The 23,137-nt window shown below is 38.0% G+C and overlaps 1 protein-coding gene across 2 annotated transcripts in view; it reads left to right on the forward strand.

Annotated features, from left to right (window-relative positions):
* lrp5 (low density lipoprotein receptor-related protein 5) overlaps positions 1–23,137 on the forward strand; it is a 57,389-nt gene that overhangs the window by 15,041 nt on the left and 19,211 nt on the right. The window contains exons 2-11 of one of the 2 annotated variants that reach the window (XM_026365229.1): positions 28–228; positions 330–546; positions 3,029–3,097; positions 3,232–3,360; positions 8,701–8,897; positions 9,133–9,276; positions 14,212–14,300; positions 14,376–14,594; positions 14,870–14,958; positions 15,836–16,007. In XM_026365229.1, coding sequence (XP_026221014.1) covers positions 28–228; positions 330–546; positions 3,029–3,097; positions 3,232–3,360; positions 8,701–8,897; positions 9,133–9,276; positions 14,212–14,300; positions 14,376–14,594; positions 14,870–14,958; positions 15,836–16,007 — 1,526 coding nt within the window. The remainder of the gene's footprint in view (positions 1–27; positions 229–329; positions 547–3,028; positions 3,098–3,231; positions 3,361–8,700; positions 8,898–9,132; positions 9,277–14,211; positions 14,301–14,375; positions 14,595–14,869; positions 14,959–15,835; positions 16,008–23,137) is intronic. The other variant, XM_026365230.1, reaches the window with a different exon arrangement.

The raw sequence follows: 23,137 nt of genomic DNA on the forward strand, positions 1-23,137 counted from the left end.
CAACTTATTTTAAACAATATTTTTCAGGCTCACCTCTCCTCCTCTTTGCCAACCGGCGAGACGTACGATTGGTAGATGCAGAGGGTGTGCGGGGTGAATCGGCCATCGTTGTAAGTGACCTGGAGGATGCAGCAGCGGTGGACTTCCTATATGCTGAGGGCCTAATATTTTGGACAGATGTCAGTGAGGAGGCCATCAAACAAACCCACTGGAATCAGTCGTCCAATTGTAAGACTGCATGCTGTTTCCTTATTGAAGATTTTGTCATAAAGAGCAACAGCTGTAAATGTTCAGCATGTTTTCCCCTTCTGTATGTTTTGTGGTTGCAGCCCTTAAAGAGGCTCTGGGAACTGGCCAGACTGTTGTAATATCAGGGCTGGACAGTCCCGATGGTCTTGCCTGTGACTGGTTGGGTAGAAAGCTCTACTGGACAGACTCAGAGACCAATCGTATTGAAGTGGCCAACCTGGACGGCACCTCCAGGAAGGTCCTGTTTTGGATGGACTTGGACCAGCCTAGAGCTATTGCTCTCAACCCCTCTCAGCGGTAACAAAACACGCGAACACCCACACATACTGTACACGTGTTTGATATGGAAAGTTAGATATAGAAAACCGCATTCAACAATAACATGTTTTTAGAGGTACTCTGAATAGACTTTAATGGACAGCAGTGCAAAATATGCAAAATATTCCAGCTACTCTAGATATGGAGTTAAAGAACAAAACCATAGAAATGAAATGAGTAGAAACAAGGGTGCAATACAAGACCTGTCCTCCAGACCTTTTTTTTCTTTTTTTTTTTTTACAAAATCCAAGCCCCTCAGATGAGAGATTTACTGGTTTACTGATGGTGAGGTGTCAAATGGTATTTGATCATACAATATACTGCCTTTTGTTTTTAAGGAGCATAATTGTGTTTTAACATTTTCCATGATGAGGTAGCTGTTAGTTCCCATGTTTTGGAGTAGTGACCCTATTTAAATCCTAAGGCATTAATTTTTTTTAAACTGGTGCATGTAAAGACTGTAATCAAACCAGACAAATGAGTGCACTGACTGACCTCCTGACTTCAGTCAACTAATTAATTTCCTTCAACTGCAATTAAACACTCCCAAATGAGCAAGCCAACATTATGGTTCTAACATACAGTAAACAGTTGTCTTAAACAGACTACCTTGTCAGATTCAAGAACAGTCTGATGCAAATACATGCAGCTAACATTTATATAGATTATGATAACCACAGGGTGTGCCTATGTTTAGAGTTGTTGGCATATGTGTTGGCCATACTGGAGCTGAACCTCGGTGGGTGCAGGGCAGACAGGAGAAAAGAGGAAAGAGTTCAGCATGTACACTAGTAGCAGTGGACAGTAGAGTAGAGTAGAGAGTAGCGTTCAGGTTTGTTTAAGGGAGTTTAAATGGGAGATGAGTAGTAAGAAATCTATTACAAATGCATCCTAAAATGCTTGACACAACAGTCAACTACTTTCAGCTAGAATTTATAATCTTTATATAGTCAGAGTGAAACATGATTTTTTTCTTAACAAAAACTCAGTTTTACCTTCAGTTTGCTAGTCAGGTGTTCGATGAATTTTTAAAGATTACGTTTGTTGTCCATCTGCATAACCAAAAATTGAAAACAAAATTATATTTGTTATCTACTATATGTTGGAAACCTAGATTTTCATTGGTCAGTGGCATATAAAATAAAATAATGTAAAGTAAAGTAAAGTGTATAGTTTGGGGCAACAGTAGCTCAGGTGGTAGAGCAGTTGTTTGCGAAACCCAGAATTAGTGATTCGATTTCCGGTTTCTCCTGGCTTCTTGTCGAGGTGTGCTAGGACAAGACACTAAAACCCTGTAGTAGTGCTGATATGTTCTGTGTGGCAGCTGTCCAATCACAATTTCCCCATGGGGATCAATAAATTATGTCATTATTATGTGGTAATTTTTGTATTGAATTCAATTCAGTTCAGTTTTATTTGTATAGCGCCAATTCACAACAGAAGTTATCTCAAGGCACTTTACAGTTTAAGGTTTAAGACCCTACAGAGAATAATTATACAAAAAAATGATACAGAAAACTCAACAATCCCATTTGAGCAAGCTTTAGGCAACAGTGGAGGGGAAAAACTCCCTTTAGAGGAAGAAACCTCCAGCAGAACCAGGCTCATAGTGGGCGGCCATCTGCTTCGACCGGTTGGGGTGAGTAGAAAGAGAAGAGAGAAAAGAACAGCAGGCAATAAAGACAACAACAAGCAGCAAGAACATTGTATGTTGTTTTACGTTTGGTATCAAATAGGCTTTTAGGGTTTTAGTCATTCAGGGTTTGGTGGCCATCTGCCTTGATGAGTTGGGGTGAGTGGAAAGAGGAGAGAGAACAGAACAGCAGGCAACAAAAAACAAGAACAAGAAGCAGCAAAAACAATGGGAAGGTCAGGAGGGTCAGTAACTGCACTCTGGAAATGTACAGCTCAGAGGCAGAGGAAACCAGCAGACATGTAGAGAGAGAGAGAGAGCAAGAAAGAGAGTAGGAAACACAACTGGGAGAGAAATAAGACACAAAGCTAATGACAATGCAATGGAAGCATTTGAATGGGGAAAGGAGAGAAGAGTAGAGGAGCTCATTGTGTCAAGGAGGATCTCCCAGCTGACTATGCTATAGAAGCATAACTAAGAGATGGTTCAGAGTCACATGAGCCATCTCTAACTAGAAGTTTTAAGTCTAGTCTTAAATGTAGAGAGGTTGTCTGCCTCCCAAACCTGAACCTGGTACCACAGGAGAGTAGCTTGATAGCTAAAGGCTCTGCCTCCCATTCTACAGATGAAAGGCTACCAGTGTTTCTAGTTGATGGGGTTTCTTTCTAAAATGTAGGAGAGTAAGCTGCAATCACTGGCTCATCAGTATTTTTCATCAGTAGTGATCTCACAATGAACTATGTCCAGAAATCTCATCTTCAGTAAATTCCTTCCATTTTTACTTCTGAATAGTTTTTCTGATGCATGCCTTTTCTGTTTTTCCTCAAGATACATGTACTGGACAGACTGGGGAGAGGAGCCCAGGATAGAGCGTGCTGGCATGGATGGCAGCAACAGGTAGTGTAACTATATAACCCTCAAACAAAATTTTTATTTTTAGATGCATTTATTATGTGCTATTATTTTAGTTAGATATGGATTCTGCTGTAAAATTAAATACTGATCATTTTGTATGCCTCTGTCTCTAACAGGAAAGTGATAGTGGATGTGGACATATATTGGCCAAACGGTCTGACCATAGACCTTGCAGAACAGAAGTTGTATTGGGCAGATGCTAAGCTCAGCTTTATTCACAGGGCTAACTTGGACGGATCAGCACGGTATGTGTATGGGAGTGATTAAGTTTCATGGTATCTAGTAGACCTATGATAACATCTTCTGTGCTGTATATGAAATTGGGAACACATTATCACATTGTAAAATTGCATTATACTTGATTTTGCTGTGGAGAGTGGACTATATCTGTTAGAATGTAGGAGTACAAATGGAGTTGAGTGCCTGAAGTGTCTTACAGGCATCATTCCTTTTAACATGTTTTCAACAACAGAAAACCCCTGAAAAAGGGGCCATCAGTACATAAAGCACAGAAAACATTTCCTTGAACATAAATAAGACTAAGACATCACTCAGCAATATCACACTAATACAAGAAAACAGTAACAGCAGCCATATGTCTACCAATTCATACTGTAATGTACATACTATATGTGCATCAAAGGAAAGGGAGTGTGTAAATGTGGGGCAGTCAAGCTATCATGATGCTCTGTGAGGACATTCATGCTTGATCTACTCTGTCAGAGGGCCTGCGCACCTACAATTTTGCAATACAAGAATCACGTATGAGACCTCATGATACATTATAACCATTGTTCCCCAGCCAGTCAAAGGCACTGCCAAGCAACAGAGGTGCTGCTGCCAGAAATTGAAACCCAGGTCTCTTTGTGAATAATGCTCCATTTAGAGCAAATTTCATCTTTAACAGTGGTTAAGGTGGAATTTATATACTCTTCTTAAAAATATTGCAACTGTACAGTAACTGTGACAAAGGCCCAAAACAACAGAAAATTCTTTTAGTTTTCACTTTGTGTTCATCAGGAGAGGAAGATAAAATTTGCTGTACAGATAGAATGAAAGAAAAATATATGGAGAAAGAGCATGAGAGAGGTGTCCAACATAAACAGAACTGTGGTATGGAGGCCCCAGTCAAAACACACACAGCTCCACACACACACTCACATCTCAACTTTTACTTCTCGCCTTTAGTGCATCTATCAGCATTCTTTCTACAGATCTTATCATTCTCACTATTTATCAATCTATGTTTGTCCATTATGCAACTCTTTTGTGCAACATCTGCTAAATTCAAATAAGAGAAGTGAAGTAAATGGAACAAATGTGTTACAGCACACTGGAGCACACATAAAGTAAGTTCTGTTGTTTCACCAAAAGACAAAACATCTGGAAAAATACTTTTCCATTAATGACAGAGTAAAGTTGTTTTTGTGTATAAAACTGTATAAAGTCACAAATGCAATTCATTGTCCCAAGAAAAAAAACTCTAGAGACCTGGTGAGATCTCTGTATAATTTGTCACTAAAACTGTTTTATGGTTCAACATCACACACTGATGAGCCTCACACATACTCTGTGTGAGGCTGTTTAGTTAATGATTGTTGAGAAGAAATTATGTTGATTTACTAATAGTCATTAGGTATCGAATGATTTCATAAATGAGTGCTTGCAGGATCAGAAAATCCAAATCAGGGAGTGACTGAGCATTAAACATAACTTACATGAGAAATGTAACTGCCCATCACCGTGATTCAGATCACAACTGTCATAGTGGTTGTACACACCATGTCCTCCAGTGTCCTCTGTCTTTTATGTGTTGCAGTAATTTATTTAAAAATACCTGTTGTTTAGCAGTTCCAATTCCAACACCTACAAGAAGAAGAAGGTCAACACAGTACCATAGAAAGACCAGAGCCAACTAGCGTTTTGGCGGTGTAATTACAAAGCAAGGCAGACACATAAACACACAAGTATAAAGGCTCTGTGTAGATTCCATGCAGAAGCATAAATCAAGCTTTAATCTAAACATACCTGACAGCTTTACCAATGAAATAAGTGCACACATGTACACATACAAAAGCTGAACAGACCTTTGAAATCTGGAGTTGGTTAAATTTTTTCTTTCTTTTTTCCCTTTAACACTGGCAGGCACATCTGCTTTTACAACACACACATACACAGAACTAAAATGATGATTGATGAAAGCCAGTTTCTGGTGTGTTGATATTCTAAATCTAAGCCTTCTTTGATCCAGTGCCGAAGTGCATTTTCCTGTAAATGATCTTAAAGTTCTAAAGATTGTGTTTAATGAAGAACCACTCTACCCTGATCAAATCTAACACTTGCTTACACTCACACATACACACACCCACACACCTCTGGCTGTCGTGCTTTATGCTTGGCCATAAGGATAAAAAGAGAGCATATCCTCACAGAGGCTGCACAATCCTGTGTTGTTTTAATAAGAAGGCATTAGGAAAACTATGTGTTGCTGAGGTGTAACTACTGATCACATTACTGTGGAATGTGATATTTATGGAGGAGCTTTTCTAATGTTTTCCCGACTTTTCCTCGAATGCATGCCTAATGCCAAATGTTCCCTTTTTTTTGGTCTTTCGGCTCATTTCATGGGGGTTGCCAAAATTGATCATGGTCTGCACATTTATTTGGCCCTTGATGCAACCCTCTAATTTTCACCAGGCCAATAGTAGGCTTTACATTTTGTCATCTAGCAAAAGCTTTAATCCAAAACAGCTTAAAGTGAACATAAACACATAAACCAATAGCAACTTGAGTTTCATTTTTTTGCTTTTATGGAGGAGGTAAGGACCAAACGGCTTCCTCTGCATTTAATGGATGACCTGCTCCATCTCTTCTATCTACAGCTGCTTCTACAACCTTAATGCTTTTCACTGGGGCATCATGACATTGAATCCCCTGTTTTTTGTTCAAACTGTCTTTGACTTCTTGGTTTAATAAATATTGCAGCTTCTGAGGCAGTAGTTGGGCTTCAGATTTGAAGATCTGCTTTTATAGCCCAAGTATTCATTGCTGAGCTCATGTCTTTGTATTTTGCATGTGCCTCAGAAGTGAACTTACCTATGCTGAGGCAATTGAAGCACCAAGTAACTGTTAACAGCAAAAAGCTGGTATCTCATGTGTGTCATAATATTTGAGTTACATAAAGGTTTGACCAGTTTTATGCTGTAGTTTATTTAGGGAAAGTGCTACCCGTGTTTAGGTGACATTTTGTTACTTTTGTTAAATCAAAAGAAGCTTAACACACAATTCCACTCAAACCAGATACGTGACAAGTCTATTTTGTTGGAAGCTGCTTCTGGTACGCTGTGAAAGATGAAAGATTAATTATTCGCTTCTGTAGTGAACACAAAACATCATCGCAGCATATATATATATATATATATATATATATATATATATATATATATATATATATATATATATATATATATGTGTGTGTGTGTGTGTGTGTGTGTGTGTGTGTGTGTGTGTGTGTGTGTATAGAACAAGAACAAACATTTTATTGCTCAGTCTCAAAAAGTGCAAAAACTACTACTGCTGCTATAAACAATGATAATAATAATAATAATAATATATATATACGGAATAGTATGTATGTAAAACAGCTTAAAAGTAAATCTATGTTGTAGGGTCAGTAGTATCTTAATGTATCACATTAAGATACATAACCAAAAGTATTGCAACAGTGGGTTTGGGTTTGAAATGAAAGATGAATATGAGACAAAGGATCAAAATTTTAATTTTTATTTCCAGGTGTTTATGTCTGGATTTAATACACAACACAATACACAATGTGAGCAAAAGTATTGGAACATGCGACTGAGAGGGGTGTTTTGTTGCCCAGGTGTGTTCTATTACATTTATTATTCAAGCAATAAGTAGCACTGAATGTCTATGCTCAGTTTCAGATTTGGGTTTAGCCTGTTCAGACTGTATTTATAGTAGAGGTTTAACCAACATAAAAAAACAGAGAGCTGTCTATGGGTGAAAAACAAGCAATTGTGAAGCTGAGAGAAAAAGGAAAATCAATCAGAGCACAAACATTGGCCATAACCAGTAAACCATTTAGAATGTCCTAAAAAAGAAATAAACCAGTGATGTACTAAGCTACAGATGACGAACGGGTAGACTCTGATACAGTTCCTCCCTTTGGCCCCTTGGTTGGTTTTGTTTTTGTTTCCCTATTGTGTTTGACCTGCTCTCCAGCCGCTTCCTGCCACATCCATACTGTACTTGGACTTCCTCTTCCTCCACTCACTGGCTCACTAATCACGGATTTGTTTCACCTGTTTGTCCCCGTTCCTTTATAAGCTCCCCTCAGTCTTTTGTTTGTTACATCATACTTGGATTTCTTTTGCACACAGAACATCGCCTCTAGTTAGTTTGTTTATTCATTTGTTGGTTGGTTGGTTTGGACATCTCGTTTGTTTGTTGGGTTTCCCTGGACTTCATTCCATAAGATTACACTCCTCTACACATCCACTCCTGGTTTGTTTGTTCGTTCGTTGTTTTTGATTACTCTGGACTCCCCGTTTGTTTTACCCCGAACTGCACCTCTGTTTGTTGGACCTTGTTTTCAGTGCCTTTTTGTTGTTACTTTGTATGTCTAGTTTGTATGTTAGTTTTTGTCTGTTACTTTGCATTCATCGTTAGTGTTTAAGTTTGTTCTTTGTCGGCGTCAGCTGTTGTTCTCCATTGGTACTTTGTATTGCATTAGTGAGTTTGTTTGTGTTTTGGTTTGCCGTTGTGTATTTACTTTGTTGGTACTTTGTATTTCAGGTTATTTAGTTACTTTGTATTTTGCCTGCCTTAGAGAAGCGCTTTTGTTGATACTTTGTATTCATGCATTTGTAAATTTGCTCGTCACTATTTTTCTGGTCTCTTTTAGTTGTTACTTTGTTACAGTTTGTGTTTGTTAGTGTCCCTTGTCCCCTGTATTTTGGACCAGGAGTTAATAATAAACCTTTTTGTACTTACTCGTTCATCCGGTCCATCAGTTCGTAACAGACTCAGGAAGACAAAAGCAGTTGATGACTACTAGTGACATCAGCAACAACAGATAGAGGGCAGAAGTGAAGGTATCACAATCTACTGTTTGCAGAAGACTTCATGAACTTCATGAGTTGACACCAGCAGATGCAAACCACTCATTAGCAAGAAAAATAGGAAGACCAGGCTGGAATTTGTTTAAAAGTACAGAAATGAAAGTCAAACCTCAAAAGTTTTATGGACTGATGAGACAAAGATTAACATTTACTAAAGTAATGGAAAGGTTAAAGTTTGGAGAAAGATAGGATCTGCTCATGATCCCAAACATACAAGCCTATCTGTGAAACACAGGTAATTTCATGACACAGGCTGCATGGGATAGGCTCATCAATCTTCATTGATGATGGCAGAAGCAAAAGGAATTGACCTCACTGTTCCAATACTTTTAGATATTAGTGTATATACAGTCACCTCACTTTTTTTTTTTTTTTTTTTAAATTTATTTTAATTATATATTTTTTATATTTTAATTTTAATAGTACTATTTTGTCATTCAGTGAAACTGTGGTGGAAGGCACCCTAACTCATCCGTTTGCGCTAACACTGTCTGAGGAGACCTTGTATTGGACCGACTGGCAGACACGCTCCATCCACGCCTGTAACAAGCACAGTGGAGACAAAACCAGAGAGATCCTGAGTGGGATTTACTCTCCTATGGACATTCAAGTCTTGGAGTCCTATCGACAGCCTTACAGTAAGTGAAATATTTGCCTTATGTTTAACTACATTACAGTACATATTAGAGTTAGAACAATAATCTGGAAAACCACGACATTGAACTGTCCCTAGACTAAGTGTTGTCATAGATATATCTGACTGATAAATAATTAGGTATTTATTATAGTTCTGTGGCACTGTGGAAAAATGTCCCTGTTTTGAGTAGCTAATCACATTTTATTCATTCTTCTTTGTTCTCTCTCTTTTTGTTGGTGTCACTGCAGTCCAGACTGCCTGCAGTGATAATAATGGAGGCTGTAGTCATCTCTGCCTACTTTCTCCAGTCCAGCCTTTCTACAGCTGTGCCTGTCCCACTGGAGTCCAGCTTAAAGAAAATGGAAAGACATGCAAACCAGGTATGGATTGTATTTACATTAATTTGACCACAAGCTAAACTGACACTGGAAACCTATAAAGCAATGTTACCTTACATTTTTAGCCATTACAGGATTTAATCGCACACAGATTAAATTGTCCATAAACTCCTGCTGGTAATTCTGACTCTGTAACGTGTTGGATTATTATGATTTGTATGAACGTCTCCTCATGCTACAGAATGCAATCAGTTTTTGTCACTTTAGATATTTCCTCAGAGAATACCTGTACAATCAAAGAAAGAGTTACTTATGCATTTATAGTAAGTTACTTACTTACAGTATATAGTAATCTCATTTATTTTTGGCTTCTTTAAATGCTTACATAATCTGACACCACATCATACACAACAATTACTCATAAAGGTACAAAACAACACATTATAGTAGACCCAGAGACATGATGAATAACATGTAACATTTCTTGATCTCCCTAGTTAGTGCTGATGTGCTGAGAACAAATGTCTCAAAACAAATACTGTTTCTTAAGCAGCATCACTGTGCTGTCACTTGATTGCTGAACAGAATTTTAAATAAACAACTCAATAAAAAGTATCCTAATGTACATACAAGTCGACTGCCATTTTATAGATGTAAGAAAGACTGATTTGAGAATTGTTGTATCAAGTATAGTGTCACATATGATCATCACCTGTGTTAAATAATACCTGGCTGCTACAGAATAACCACATCAGAGAGGCTGGCACACTATAGTTCAGAAATACCTTTTTGTGTCCTATTTAAAATAATAATGGAAAATCATAGTAAAGGCAGCTTTAAGAGTATGAGTAAGCAAACTAACTGAACTATTTATCATAGCGTGGATAGCAATGTAGAGCTGGCAGTCAGAACTAATCAACTATGAGAAATCAGGTCCATTTTAATTGCCCTTTGGGCTATACAGTATGTGCAGCAACTTTGTCTGGGGTGGCTGTGGCTCAGGAGGTAGAGGTGGAGCAGTTGTCTGCCAATAGTGGGACCGGTGGTTCAATTGCCAGTTCCTCCTGTCACATGCTGAAGCGTCTTTAGGCAAGATACTGAATCCCAAGTTGCCCCTTGTGAGTCAGGTCAGCTGCATAGCAGCTCTGTTGTTGGTGTGTGTGTGTGTGTGTGTGCGAATGGGTGAATAAGATGGTGTGTAAAAGTGCTACCAGTTGGTAGAAAAGTGCTATGTTAGTGCAAACCATTCACTTAGACCCTCAAAGCAACTATCAGATTCCATGTCACTGCTGGAAGAACAGTGAATCTGTGGAACTTTGCTAGTTCCCAGAAAACAAGACTCTTTTATTGATGTAATGGCCTTGTTCGAGATGACTAAGTTATGTCCAGATCACCGGTCATCGGTGCCAACGCATACTGGTTAGTTCTCTCTCCGACTTTATCCTGACTTGCTCTGACGTTATTCGTATGTAAGCAACAATAACCTTGTGAGACCAAGGCGGCCACAGTTGCTCTCCACCAACTGCACAACATGCAGGCATGACGGGAATCGTCTGGCTCTTACCTGAAGATCTGATTGGTTTAGGTGTTGGCTTAACAAAAGGACTTTTTCTAGAAACCTTTTCTATTTTATTTACATTGAAATATTTAGTTCATTCAATTTCAGTTAATTAGTCAGAGTTGTTACTGTGAAGATTGATTCTTTTACAGAATAAAGGTTATTTATCAGAAAATCTGCTTTTAGACTCAAACTGGATGGTAAGTGACAGATTTCTTTCAGATTACTAAAATAACATTTTATAGATTATAGATTAAGTAGATTCAGAATAGATTAGAAGTCTTGCCTGTTTTGGTACGGTTAGGATATTGCTTTTTTTTTTTTTGCTGAACCAAACATTTAAATCTAGTAAGACACAAACAAGCTAATGTATGCAAAGAAAATCCTTTCCTTTATTTGCATCATATGCCTACTACTGTATATCTATATGATTATATGCAGTAAAATATTTAGTGTGAAGTTTCTCTTTAAGATAAAATGCTTAAATTCTGAACGTTTTTAAGTTTAGGCTCTGCATAGCAGAGTCACTGCCTCCTCAAATGTCAAAAGAATTTAGATCATCATCAAACATCATCACTAATAAGAACTACTAGCCAAAACAAATATAAACACAATTACATTACATTGTATACACTGAGATATTTTCTTATTTTACTGATCCTATAATATATATGACTGAGAGTTGATAGCACATTGCATTGCTTTAAGGTCAGAAGTCAGAAACTGACAGTTTAACAGCTAACAAGGTAAAAGAGTCAGGAAGTGGCAGCAGTTGTGGCATTGACATATATCTTTAACACTGAAATATGTTAGATGTGTTAGATTTACATCAGCTGCTCATCGAATTTCTAGTTAGGTGTTTGTGAAGAACAGTGAACAGTTTCTGCTTTCTCACTCTCCAAGCATAGGTGTCAACTGAATCTTTGAGTTTAATTTCATAATAAACAATACTAGGACCAAAATTGTCCACTTTGCGTTTTTTTCCAGAGGTTTTAGTGTATAGCCTAAAATTAGCTTTTTCTTACATCCATTGTTATTTTCTTGTCTTTAATTAAGGTATTAGCTTAAAAAGAAGAAAAACTACCTCTCTGTTGGCTGAGTGGGACACTAACTGACCAGCCTCCATGTTGATTCCCACGATTGTAAAACAATAGAGCCCTATCCTGCAAAAATACAACACTGTGTTAGCCTGTGTCTGTCTGCTAGGCTGTGTTATGTGAATGTATTAAATTTGAATGAAGCATGCCAACCAATCACTTAGCCACTGTTGACAATAAAAACAACAATGCTCTATTGTGTCAGCCTGCAGTGTGATTGTGTGTGTGTGTGTGCCTTTGTCTCTGTGCTTCTAATTTGTTTTGCTTGGCTGGTTAAATTGAAGGCGTTTGTTATTGCGCTGACAGCAGAGTGGTCTCCATGCATGTGTGTGTGTGTGTCTCTGCGAGCGCGCGTGTGTGTGTGCCTGTGTGTGTGTGTGTGTGCGTGGTTTTTGCACATGTACACACGTCTGTTGTGTGTGACACTATTATTTTAATGTCTTTATGTGTATCAGAATGAAGTCAAGCGAAACCAAAGAGTGGAATCACAGATGCTTTCCCTTCTTCCTTTTCATTTCTTCCTTCCATTCCCCCCCTTGCCTTAATCATTTAGGTAAAGATGGATCTTTGTATGTTTAATCTGGTTGGTGCCAAGGCTGGTTGTGAAAGTGTAGGTGAAGCGAAAAAGGGAGAAAACAATTTACATTAATTTCAACATTATTTTAAATAATGGAATTTATTTATATATATATATATATATATATATATATATATATATATAATTTATTTATGGCTTTACGTCTCAGACAGGGATGTAAGCGTTTGCTGCAGCTGGTCTCTTCAGGGTCCCCCCCTGCCCCCCCCCAAGAGCAAGTTATGTCCTGAGAAGTGCTGGGGACATGGGGTTTAGAGTGGAAGGGGTTAACCGACTGAATAGCTGCTTGTAGGTTCAGCGTGGGGTACAGATTGTTTTTTTTAAGTTGGTCCCAAATCTCTTGGGCTTGCTCTGGGCTCAGAGTGATGGGTGTCTCTGGGTCGTCTTAAGGCTTAGGGAGGAGTACGGCAACTAGTGGAGTCATGACTAGCAACGCAAGGTGGAGAATGAGTGGTAGCAGTCCACTTCTATGGTAGATTCTGAATCTTGCTGCCAGACTATTGCCAGAAAAGCTCATCTAGGAACCCTCCTTCATGCAAATGAAGGAGAACACAATTACAAAGCCAGAAACGGGTGAATGGGTAGAAGTAATTTTTTGCAAAAATGTCTAGTTGAAGGGAACAGGGACTAGACAGGGAAGGGGGGAACAAAGACACTAAAAAACAAAGTAACAACTAAACTGGGCAAGAAAACACGGCTGAGCATAAAAAACAAAGGGACAACAAAAAACAAGAAATACACCAAAGCACAAAGAACCAAGAACGGAAATTAACAACAAACTATTTACAGAAGGCGCACGGGGCAAAACTAGATAAATACAAGACATGTTTCAAGGTGATTGCAAGGCGCTGAAAAGCAGTACAAACACTGACAATCTGGCAAGGACTGAGGTGAGTTGAAAAGAGGCTGGGAAGACCAGGTGAAGCAGATCAGGTGATTAGTGGCAAGGGAGAACAGGTGAAGTCAATGAGGGATGATTAAGTGAAAATGGATAGTGGGAAAATGGCTGGGACTGGAAGGAACTGTCATAATAAAAGCGAGGGACAGGAAGTACAGGGCAGGATCATGACATTACATGATCAGGGCAGGAAGCCAGACTGGAGACCCTGACAAGAGTTAGTTACTATTCCTTAGATGGCTGGTGTCTACATTACTCAAATTCAGCCAAAGATGGTTTTGTTGAAGGCGACACAATAAAAAAAAAAAAAGTTTAATTTTTTTTTTTTATGTTTGATGAGTTATATTTGGCTCTTTCTTTTTGTAAAAAATAAATTTGCAAACTTCTTCAGCTTCTTACACATTTATTTACACATTGAAAATTGTCTGATGATCTAGAATTCTTGTCAGTTACTAATGGAATTGAATTGAGTGACATTGTTAGACTAAGGGACATTAAATATTTAAATTGATTCCTTTTTCTATCAATCTTGTCATAATTGTTGATGTTGGAGTTTTTAATACTAATAGGAAACAGTTGTAAACCACAGTTAAGCTTTTCAGAACTCCATGACAATGAATTAGTTTTAGTTGTGATGCCAAGTCCCAGCTATGCATGTGTTACAATTGCACCAAAGTGGGTACCATGGCACTGGTACCAAGACACTTAAAATTTCAAGAGACATAGTTGGTAGCAGGTTTAAAACTCATGGTGTACCAGTAAACTGGTTGTGGACAATCCAATGAGAAATGCAGCTAAGAAATCCCATGGTCTTTTCTGGTTTGTTTAGGGGCAGAGCAGGTTTTACTGCTGGCTCGGCGGACTGATTTGCGGAGAATTTCCCTGGACCTGCCGGACTTTACGGATATAGTTCTACAGGTAAACACACATATACACAAACCTATGACACCTATAAACTCTAATGTATTCATAGTTGTTACTCTGGTCATGCAGGTTGATGACATTCGTCATGCTATAGCAATAGACTATGACCCAGTTGAGGGTTATGTCTACTGGACAGATGATGAGGTTCGAGCCATCCGACGTTCCCACATTGATGGCAGCAATGCCATGATGCTGGTTACCACAGAGATCAACCACCCAGATGGCATTGCTGTGGACTGGGTGGCCAGAAACCTGTACTGGACCGATACAGGCACTGACCGGATTGAGGTACATTACTTAAGTTCTGATTTAGTTTATTTTATAAAGCTGTCTGTGGGAAATCAATGTTTACTATGCTAAATCCTGTAATTTATGGAATATTAAAATGACTGTTTCAGTAACTTGAATGACCAGAGCATCCCTTACAGCCAATTAGAAACAACTATTACAAACTATAATAACAATTATAGAAAGACGTTTTATGAACAAACAGTCTTGGTGAATATATACAATGTTGCCAGTATGTTGCGTTTTAATACAAATTTAATTGTGCGGTTTTCCAGGTTACCAGGCTGAATGGAACCTTTCGGAAAATTCTAATTTCTGAGAACCTGGATGAACCCAGAGCCATTGTCCTGGATCCCATCAATGGGTAAGAGCTATTATGTAGATATTGGAGTTGACCCTCCTAGCAGGGCCAGAATTACATTTGAGTCTTGTTTTCCATATTTCCTGTATTTGATCTGTTTGTGGGCATTGTGGGTGACAGCAAAGCAGCAAAATGCCCTCAAGCAACAAATCACTTTAATAATCGAGATATATCTATTAGCTTATTTATAGAATTATATAATTGTGTAATTATATTGCAATATTTTGGAATTGTGGAATTATGTAATTATGTTATATATGCGTCCCTCAAAAAGTATTGTAACAGTGAGGCCAGTTCCTTTATTTTTGCTGTATACATTTATAATATATATATATTATAACATTTGGGTTTGACGTCAGAAGATGAATATGAGACAAAAGATTACCATTTCAGGTGTTTATGCCTGGATCCGATACACAACTAGGAAGATGGCACCTTTTGTTCGAAAGTATTGGAACATGTGACGGACATGGGTGTTTTGTTGTTCAGGTGTGTCCTATTGCACAGACACAGCACTAAATATGTACACTCAGTTTTTGTACTAAATAAAAGACAAGGAAGACAATAGCATTTGATGACATAAACATTGTGAGAGCTTTGTTTTTGTTTTATGTTTTAGTGACATCAGCAACGAAAAAAAAAACGAAAATTTTATTTTGTCACATTTTTATCTTGTCATGTCAAACCTAAATGTTTTCAGTCTACAGCAAAAGAAAGGTACTGGCTCACATTTCTAATATTTTTAAAAGGCAGTGTAGGTAAATAGATATGCATATTTTCTATCCAAGAAGATAGTACAGTACATACAGTATTTGTTACAGTATGTGTAAAAATTTATTATTTCAGTGTGACTGCTAGTAAGCTCTTCTCTGTTTCTCAGCTATATGTATTGGACTGACTGGGGTGAACATCCCAAGATTGAGCGGGCCAGTCTGGATGGAACAGACCGTGTGGTTCTTCTCAACAGCTCCCTAGGATGGCCCAATGGGCTGGCTCTAGATCACACTGCTGGAAAACTCTACTGGGGAGACGCAAAAACAGATAAGATTGAGGTATTTATATGATCTGTGTTTGGTTTCATCAACTCATTGTCAGCTGAATGGTAGCTGCCAGCTCAGAGGAAAAGCAAGATGGGTTGATTGTTTGTGCTTGTAAAATAGTGTTCCAAGGTAATTTGGACATGATTCATACACTACTAATGTTATATTATTGTCTGCCCTGCTGGTTTGATATAATCAGTTTTTTAATTGTGACTGTCAGGGATATTGCTGTTCTTGCACCCTTAAACCAGTATTATGTTGCATAACAGTTTGAGGCAATCACTGCAATCAAGCATTTTTTTAACTCTCAATGAGACTTCTGCACCTGACCGACTCCTCAAAGGCAAATATTTGTTGATTTGTTTATTTAATGAACAAATTCTAACAACAACAACAACAACAACAACAACAACACTGTAATGATAATAAAAAAAAGTTGAAAAAAGACGAGACAAAATTAGTGGCTTATTTTTAAGCCACTAATTATTCCCCATCTGAAAGCACTGCGGATTGTTTTCCTTTTTCACCAGTTATTTGCATGGATTCATTTGGGGGGGGGGCAGTTTTTCCCAACTCCATTTACAAAGCTTGGTATAGGACCTGTACAACTCCCACCAGTGGTCTATGCTACCTTTTAGTAAAACACATACAGGTGCATCTCAATATATTAGAATATCATCAAAAAGGTTATATATGAGTATCACCTCAAACTCCAGTGATGATGAATGGCTGCTGGAGAACAATAGAGACATAAAATGATGAGGATGATAGAGTTGCAGACAGTCAGGATGATGACATTGAGGACCAGGATGCAGAGGAGGGTCAGCAAGATGAGAAAACATATTCGTGTTATTATAATGGTAATGGTAATACCACTCCTGCATCCTTAAAGAACTATGGAGACTCACAATAATGTTCTTCTTGTTGGAGATGTTTTGAAACATTGACTTGGCTTATGCCTAGGTGTTAGCTTTATAGTTGTGAAAGTCGTTTGTTTTCATATTTAGGTCTAATCACTTGTCCTATACGTTTTCAAAGTATAAAAAGTAATAATTGTTTATGGATTTATCATAAACCTTTTTACATTAAGTTCATACTGTTTTATGTTGAGAGCTCAGGCACATGTAGTCCACCAGAATGAACATGTCTGAAACATTCTAAAAAAAAAAAATGATTTCTAAGAAATAAAACCTTGATCAAGGCTTTTCATAATTTATGCAACAATGAGTTTCCTTGGGGATATTCTTGTAGACAAACTGCCCTCTTAAGGCTCCAAAAGGTTCAGGATTCAATGTCTGGGGTTGATAGACAACTGCCCTATGAACTTACTCACTATAAGTTAATTTTCAATTCAACTGAATTTCAGTTTAGTTTTTTTTTGTATAGTGTCAAATCACAACAGAATCATCTCAAAGCACTTTACAGAGTAAGTTTTAAGACCTTTCAAAATATAACTGTATACAAAAGTATATAGAAAAACAAAAAATCCCACTTGAGCAAGCACTAGGCAACAGTGGAGAAGAAAAACTTCCTTTAACTGAAAAAAACATCCAGCAGAACTAGGCTCTGCCTCAACTGGTTGGGATGAGTAAAAACGAGAGAGAAAGGTACAGCAGGCAACAAAAAACAACAACAAGCAGCAAAAATGTTGGGCAAGTCAGCAGGGCCATTAACTGCTCTCTGGAAATATCTGAGGCCAAGGATACATAAAAAAAGTACAGAAAGAGAGAGAGGAGGAAGCACAACTACGAGAGAGGAGACACAAAGTCTGACATGGAATGGTAGCATTAAATGCATAGATGAGAGGATAGGAGGAGAGGAGAGGGAGGAGCTCAGTGTATTATGGAGGGTCCCCCAGCAGACTAATCTATAGTAGCATAACTAAGAGAAATTGATATTACAGTTATACACAATTATCAAACCACAAAAGTGATTAAGACTATTTTTTGGTTTTTGACGAGAAAATGTGTGGCAGGAACAGGCCTTCTGCATCTGGCTAAGTGAGCAACCACGCAAGTTAACATAAGTTTAGGAAATTCTGGATAATTCATTTTGTTTTTTAGACAGTTAAGGCAGTGGTCAGCAATGATGACTGGGCCCACAAACGTCAGCTGAACACCCCTACTCTGTTCAGTGCTCCTTGGAAACACATATACAAAGTTATACTTGTGTCTTACAGTTTTTCATGCCATTTGCTGATTAACTATTGATTAAAAATGTTTTTACTCCTCATTATCTTGCTAGTCTGGATTTGTGGTGTCAGGATTAGATTTTGTCTTTATTTTAGCTGATACTCCATAAAAGAATATTTCTGGATTGGACTCAGGATCACCTTGGAGAAATGTATTGGAAAGTGTTATAATATCTTGGATGTCTCATGAAGTGTAGGTCCCAGTAAGATTAAACCTTGCTTCTAAGCTAATTGGAGTCTTTTTGTTCTGAAATCTCAAACATTTGTCTGTGAAGCAAATTGTGATAAAAGGGGAGTGATTTGGCTTTCGAGTTTATTCTTACATAGTCTAACAGGATTTCTATCAGAACCTCAAATGACCTGTATTACTGTGGTAGTTGACTCAGTTTTTAAATAAACAGAAGTAAAGTAGGGCTGGATGGTAATTGTTCTTGCTGCCCCTCCTCCTCTCACCAAGACTTCTAAAGCTCCTAAAAAAACAGGTGTTTGCCATTCTCCTTTTCGCCATCAGTATCTGGCAGTCTGGTTGTGTTTTTTAGACATCACTATAACTACATTCTCCCTCTTCTGCTCTTCTCTTCCCTGTATTTTCAAACTATATTTTCCCTGAAAACAGAACTCCTCTGAACCTTTCTCTGCACTTAAATCTTTCTCTGCACTTATAACCTAAAAAAACAACAACAACAAACAAACAAACAAACAAACAATTAAACCCATGTAAACCCACGAAGCTGAAACAGCACTTTACTTTAAAGCTTGTCTCCTTGACTTAGATATTCGCTAGCTTTGTATCCCACTTGTAAGTCCCTTTGGATAAAAGTGTCTGCCAAATAACTAAATATAAATATGTTTTCATCTTGTTATTCCAAGTAATTGTAAGAAGTGCAATCGTCACTATGATTTGCCTTTTGGTAGTTGCTGTGGTGTCTGCAGAATTGGCCAATTTTACGTCTCTTAAAGTATTTTCCCGGTAGCTAAGAGAAGGAAAGAGAAGAACTAAATAGCAAATGTCTGATTTTTCTGGCTGAGTGCTTACCAACTGAAGAGTGGTTGCTCTGTCTCTCCCCCCCACCCCCTTCTCTCTCTCTCTCTCTCTCTCTCTGTCAGGGTGAAAGTACCCACCTCAAAGGGCTTTTTCATGTTTCAGCCATGTTTTTGTCCTGTTGAAAAGCAATTGATGCTGGGTGTGAAGACATTTCCTTTGTAGTTTTGACTGCGACTCTGTCTGTCGTGTGTCTCTATGCACATAGGTGTGGGTGTGTGCATTCTGATTGTGTTTATAATTTTTTCGTAAATTTACGAAGACTAAGGATTAAAGACTAAGAATGCCCAATGACGTTAGACCAATGCCAACAATTTACAACTTGATGACAAGCTCTGGGAATTCACTGACATATACACGTGGACAAAATTGTTGGTACCCCTTTGTTAAAGAAAGAAAAACCCACAAAGGTCACTGATATAACTTTAAAACTGACAAAAGTAATAATAAATAAAAACTTAAATAAAAATTAAAAATGAACTAATGAAAATCAAACATAGCTTTTGAGTTGTGGTTCAACAGAGGTTGAAGATGGTAAATAATTTGACCATAGGGACATGTTAAACTAAACTGTTGTTTGGTAACATGATGTTTACCACCCTGAAAATTGACCACAGAAAACTAAAGAGAGAGTTGTCTCAGCAGATTAGAAAAAAAAAGATAGACAAACGTGTTAAAGGTAAAGGCTGTAAGACCATCTCCAAGCAGCTTGATGTTTCTATAACAACAGTTGCACATACTACCCAGTTGTTTAAGGTCCATGGGACTGTAGCCAAACTCCCAGGACATGGCCATAAGAGAAAAAATGATGACCAATTGAAGAGACAGAAAATACAAATGGTAACTAAAGAACTTAGAATAACTTCCATAGAGATTAGAGGTGAAATCTAAGGTCAAGGTACACTGGAGTCAGATCACACCATCAGTCACTGTTTACGCCAATGTGGACTTAAAAGAAGACGACAGAGTCCACTGATAAAGGCAAATTGTAAAAAAAAAATAGAAAATGCAGCTTGGTCTTTGTTACAGGTCATAGTCCTCCAACAGGATAATAACCCAAAACACAACTGAAAACACCAAAAAATGGCTATAAAACAAATCATTGGACTATTCTAAAGTGGCCCTCTATGAGTCCTGATCTAAATCACATTCAATATCTGTGGAAAGAGCTGAAACGTCATCTGGAGAAGGCACCCTTCAAACCTGAGACAACTGAAGTAGTTTGCTCACGTGGAGTGGGTCAAAATACCTGTCCACAGGTGCAGAAGTCTCATTGACAGTTACAGAAATAGTTTGATTGCAGTGATTGCTTCAAAAGGTTGTGCAACCTTACCGTACCAAGGGTACCATCATTTTTCTCCAGGTCAGTTTCATTAGTTTGTTTTTTAAATGATTCTGTTGAGCCACAACTCAAAAGCAATGTCTTATTTTCATTGGTTAATTTTTAGTAAATTAACTTTATTTGCTCATAAGTGTTGGTTTTATTGTCTAAATTAAAAGGGGTTACTAAGTCAGTTGATCTTTAGTCTATATTGCAGTAGATTAATATGGTTTGAATTTTAGGTTGTTGAAAACTAAGTTATTTGAAGACATCACTTAGTGCTCTTGGATATTGTGATCCTTGAATTTTTATTCTTGATATGTCACAAACTGAACAATGAGTTATTGAGAAAATAACAGAAATCATTCACACTTACTTTTCTGTGATAATGCATATGTATTCCATGATTTTCTAAATTAATATTGAACTGATAGCAAGATAATATAAGCAAACTTACTCAACAGCTATAAGTTGAACAGAGTCTAACATTGTACCTTCTAAAAGAGATAAAGGACTAATGCAGGCTGAAGACTTCTCAAAAAACACTGGAGGAATGCGCTTTCTCTCTTTCGCTCTTTTATTTTCCAGTCGTTTTTATAGAAATCTGACTCCCCCTCTGCAACCTCCCACCCCATCCCCTTTTCTGTGGGGAAAAAAAGTCCTCTGAAGTTACCGCATTGGCCCCTTCTTTTTGAAGGAGTGTAAGTGAATGTGTGTGAGTGCTTTGCCTGATAAATTGCTTTCTCTTCACATACACACACACACACACACACACACAACAAACACACACAACCACAAAAGACATCTGCTCTGTTGTGATCATGCAGATTGACTATACGAAACACCATTCAGTCCCACTGCAGTGCCTTATGGTAACTGCTTTCAGTAAGTGTTTGTGTGAGGTGAAACTCAGAGAGCAGGGAGGTCTAAGGACTGGAACATGCTCCATGCAGTGATCTGCACACAAGCTCCTCAGCAGGTATGTGCGCACTGTCTGCAACAATCGGTGCATACATACTCGTCCAAGCTGATGTTGTTGTTCCTCTGTAACACTGTAGTGCTGTACCATGGTGACCATTACTGTAGGTCACCGTGGTAAAGAATGTGAGCTGGGTTCCACAATCTTTTATGTACTTCTGGTTTTTATAAATAAAAACTGATTATCAGTTTTTTTTGGAAGGAGTGTGGAAGTTGTTGGACTGAGATCCCCACAAACCAGTGAGCTAATCCCCAACAAGGAGCTGTGCACCATCAGTGTGAAGTTCAAATGCAGTGTTTACAAAACATGCTGCAGTAAGCTATCTCTAAAAGCTGACCCAGTGTCTTTGGCCTTGTTTTACTTCTGGGAAGTGGTTTAGACATGGCTGCTTATCCTCTGAGATCACTGCTAGGCAGCTTTATTTTTGAATTTTTATTTTAGTCAATTTCATTTGACCCCCGCGTAGATGAATTAGCCCTGCGACTCTCTGTAGGATATAAAGTATAGATTTATGTTATATTTACATTTTTAATCAAATGGATGTATATGTTTCCCCACCACTGACTTTGATGGTTTTGGTCATGGTTTTAGACAGTTTTCACCCCTAGTGTATTATTGTATGCTGTATTTCTAATAAGCCTTACCTTTTTGTATCCTCACCAGCACATCTGCAGAATGAATGATAAGACATTGATTGAATTGAAGAAGTTACGTTATCTTTGGTCGATCTGGTGTAAGCTTAACAGAAGACTGTGATAGTCAGGTATCAAAGAACCTACCTACCCCAAAGAAAACCACACTGCTCCACACTAAACCACAACATACAGTATTTTTCAGGAGATACTTGATCCAATGTTTAGACGCATTTATATAATGTAGCATGTAGATGTTGACACAATAAGCTTGACTTTTTTGGTCCTTCAGTGCCTTTCCTAAAATAACATTGCATTGCAATAACATGCATTGTTCAGGCTTTCATAGCTGTATGGCAAATGGTGCACAACTTAATTGATCATGTAGATAAAGATTGACATGAGGTTTTTTGTGGGCATTGGCTCTTATGTGACTCTGTGCTTCCCTGATGTTTTATCCCCTGTGAGGGCCGTGAAAAATGATTTAGGACATCTTTGTAAAACGGTGGAACCTCTCTGTAAAACCCTGGCATTGGAAGAAATGGAGCAGGCAGCCAAAAACAAGCAAACACACACATCGAAGCTCCAACTCCCTGACAGGAAACAGGCACACTAAACCGTGTGTTCATGTGTAACACAAACTAACTGGAGATGCTTGATAAATATGTGATGCTAATGCTTATGCTAATACATGTCCTGCAATTATCATGCTCAGCTCTGGTTTCCTCTGGTTATTTGCTATGTAAATTACCATATGTCAGAATAATATTTGGGAAGCTGTAGATCAGGTTGCAGAGTCACCATTTCAATCCACTGTAAATGTGTCCATCACTTGTAAAGCCAAGTAACTAAATGTAACACTATGCATACAACACATTAACACTGTGTGTGTGTGTCTGTGTGTGTTCTCAGATAATTATTAGTGTATGATCATCCTGAGGTTGAACTTGATTGAGTTTTTTTGGGTTAGAAGTTAT

Source organism: Anabas testudineus, chromosome 6, assembly GCF_900324465.2.
Source record: "Anabas testudineus chromosome 6, fAnaTes1.2, whole genome shotgun sequence".
Taxonomy (NCBI): Eukaryota; Metazoa; Chordata; class Actinopteri; order Anabantiformes; family Anabantidae; genus Anabas; species Anabas testudineus.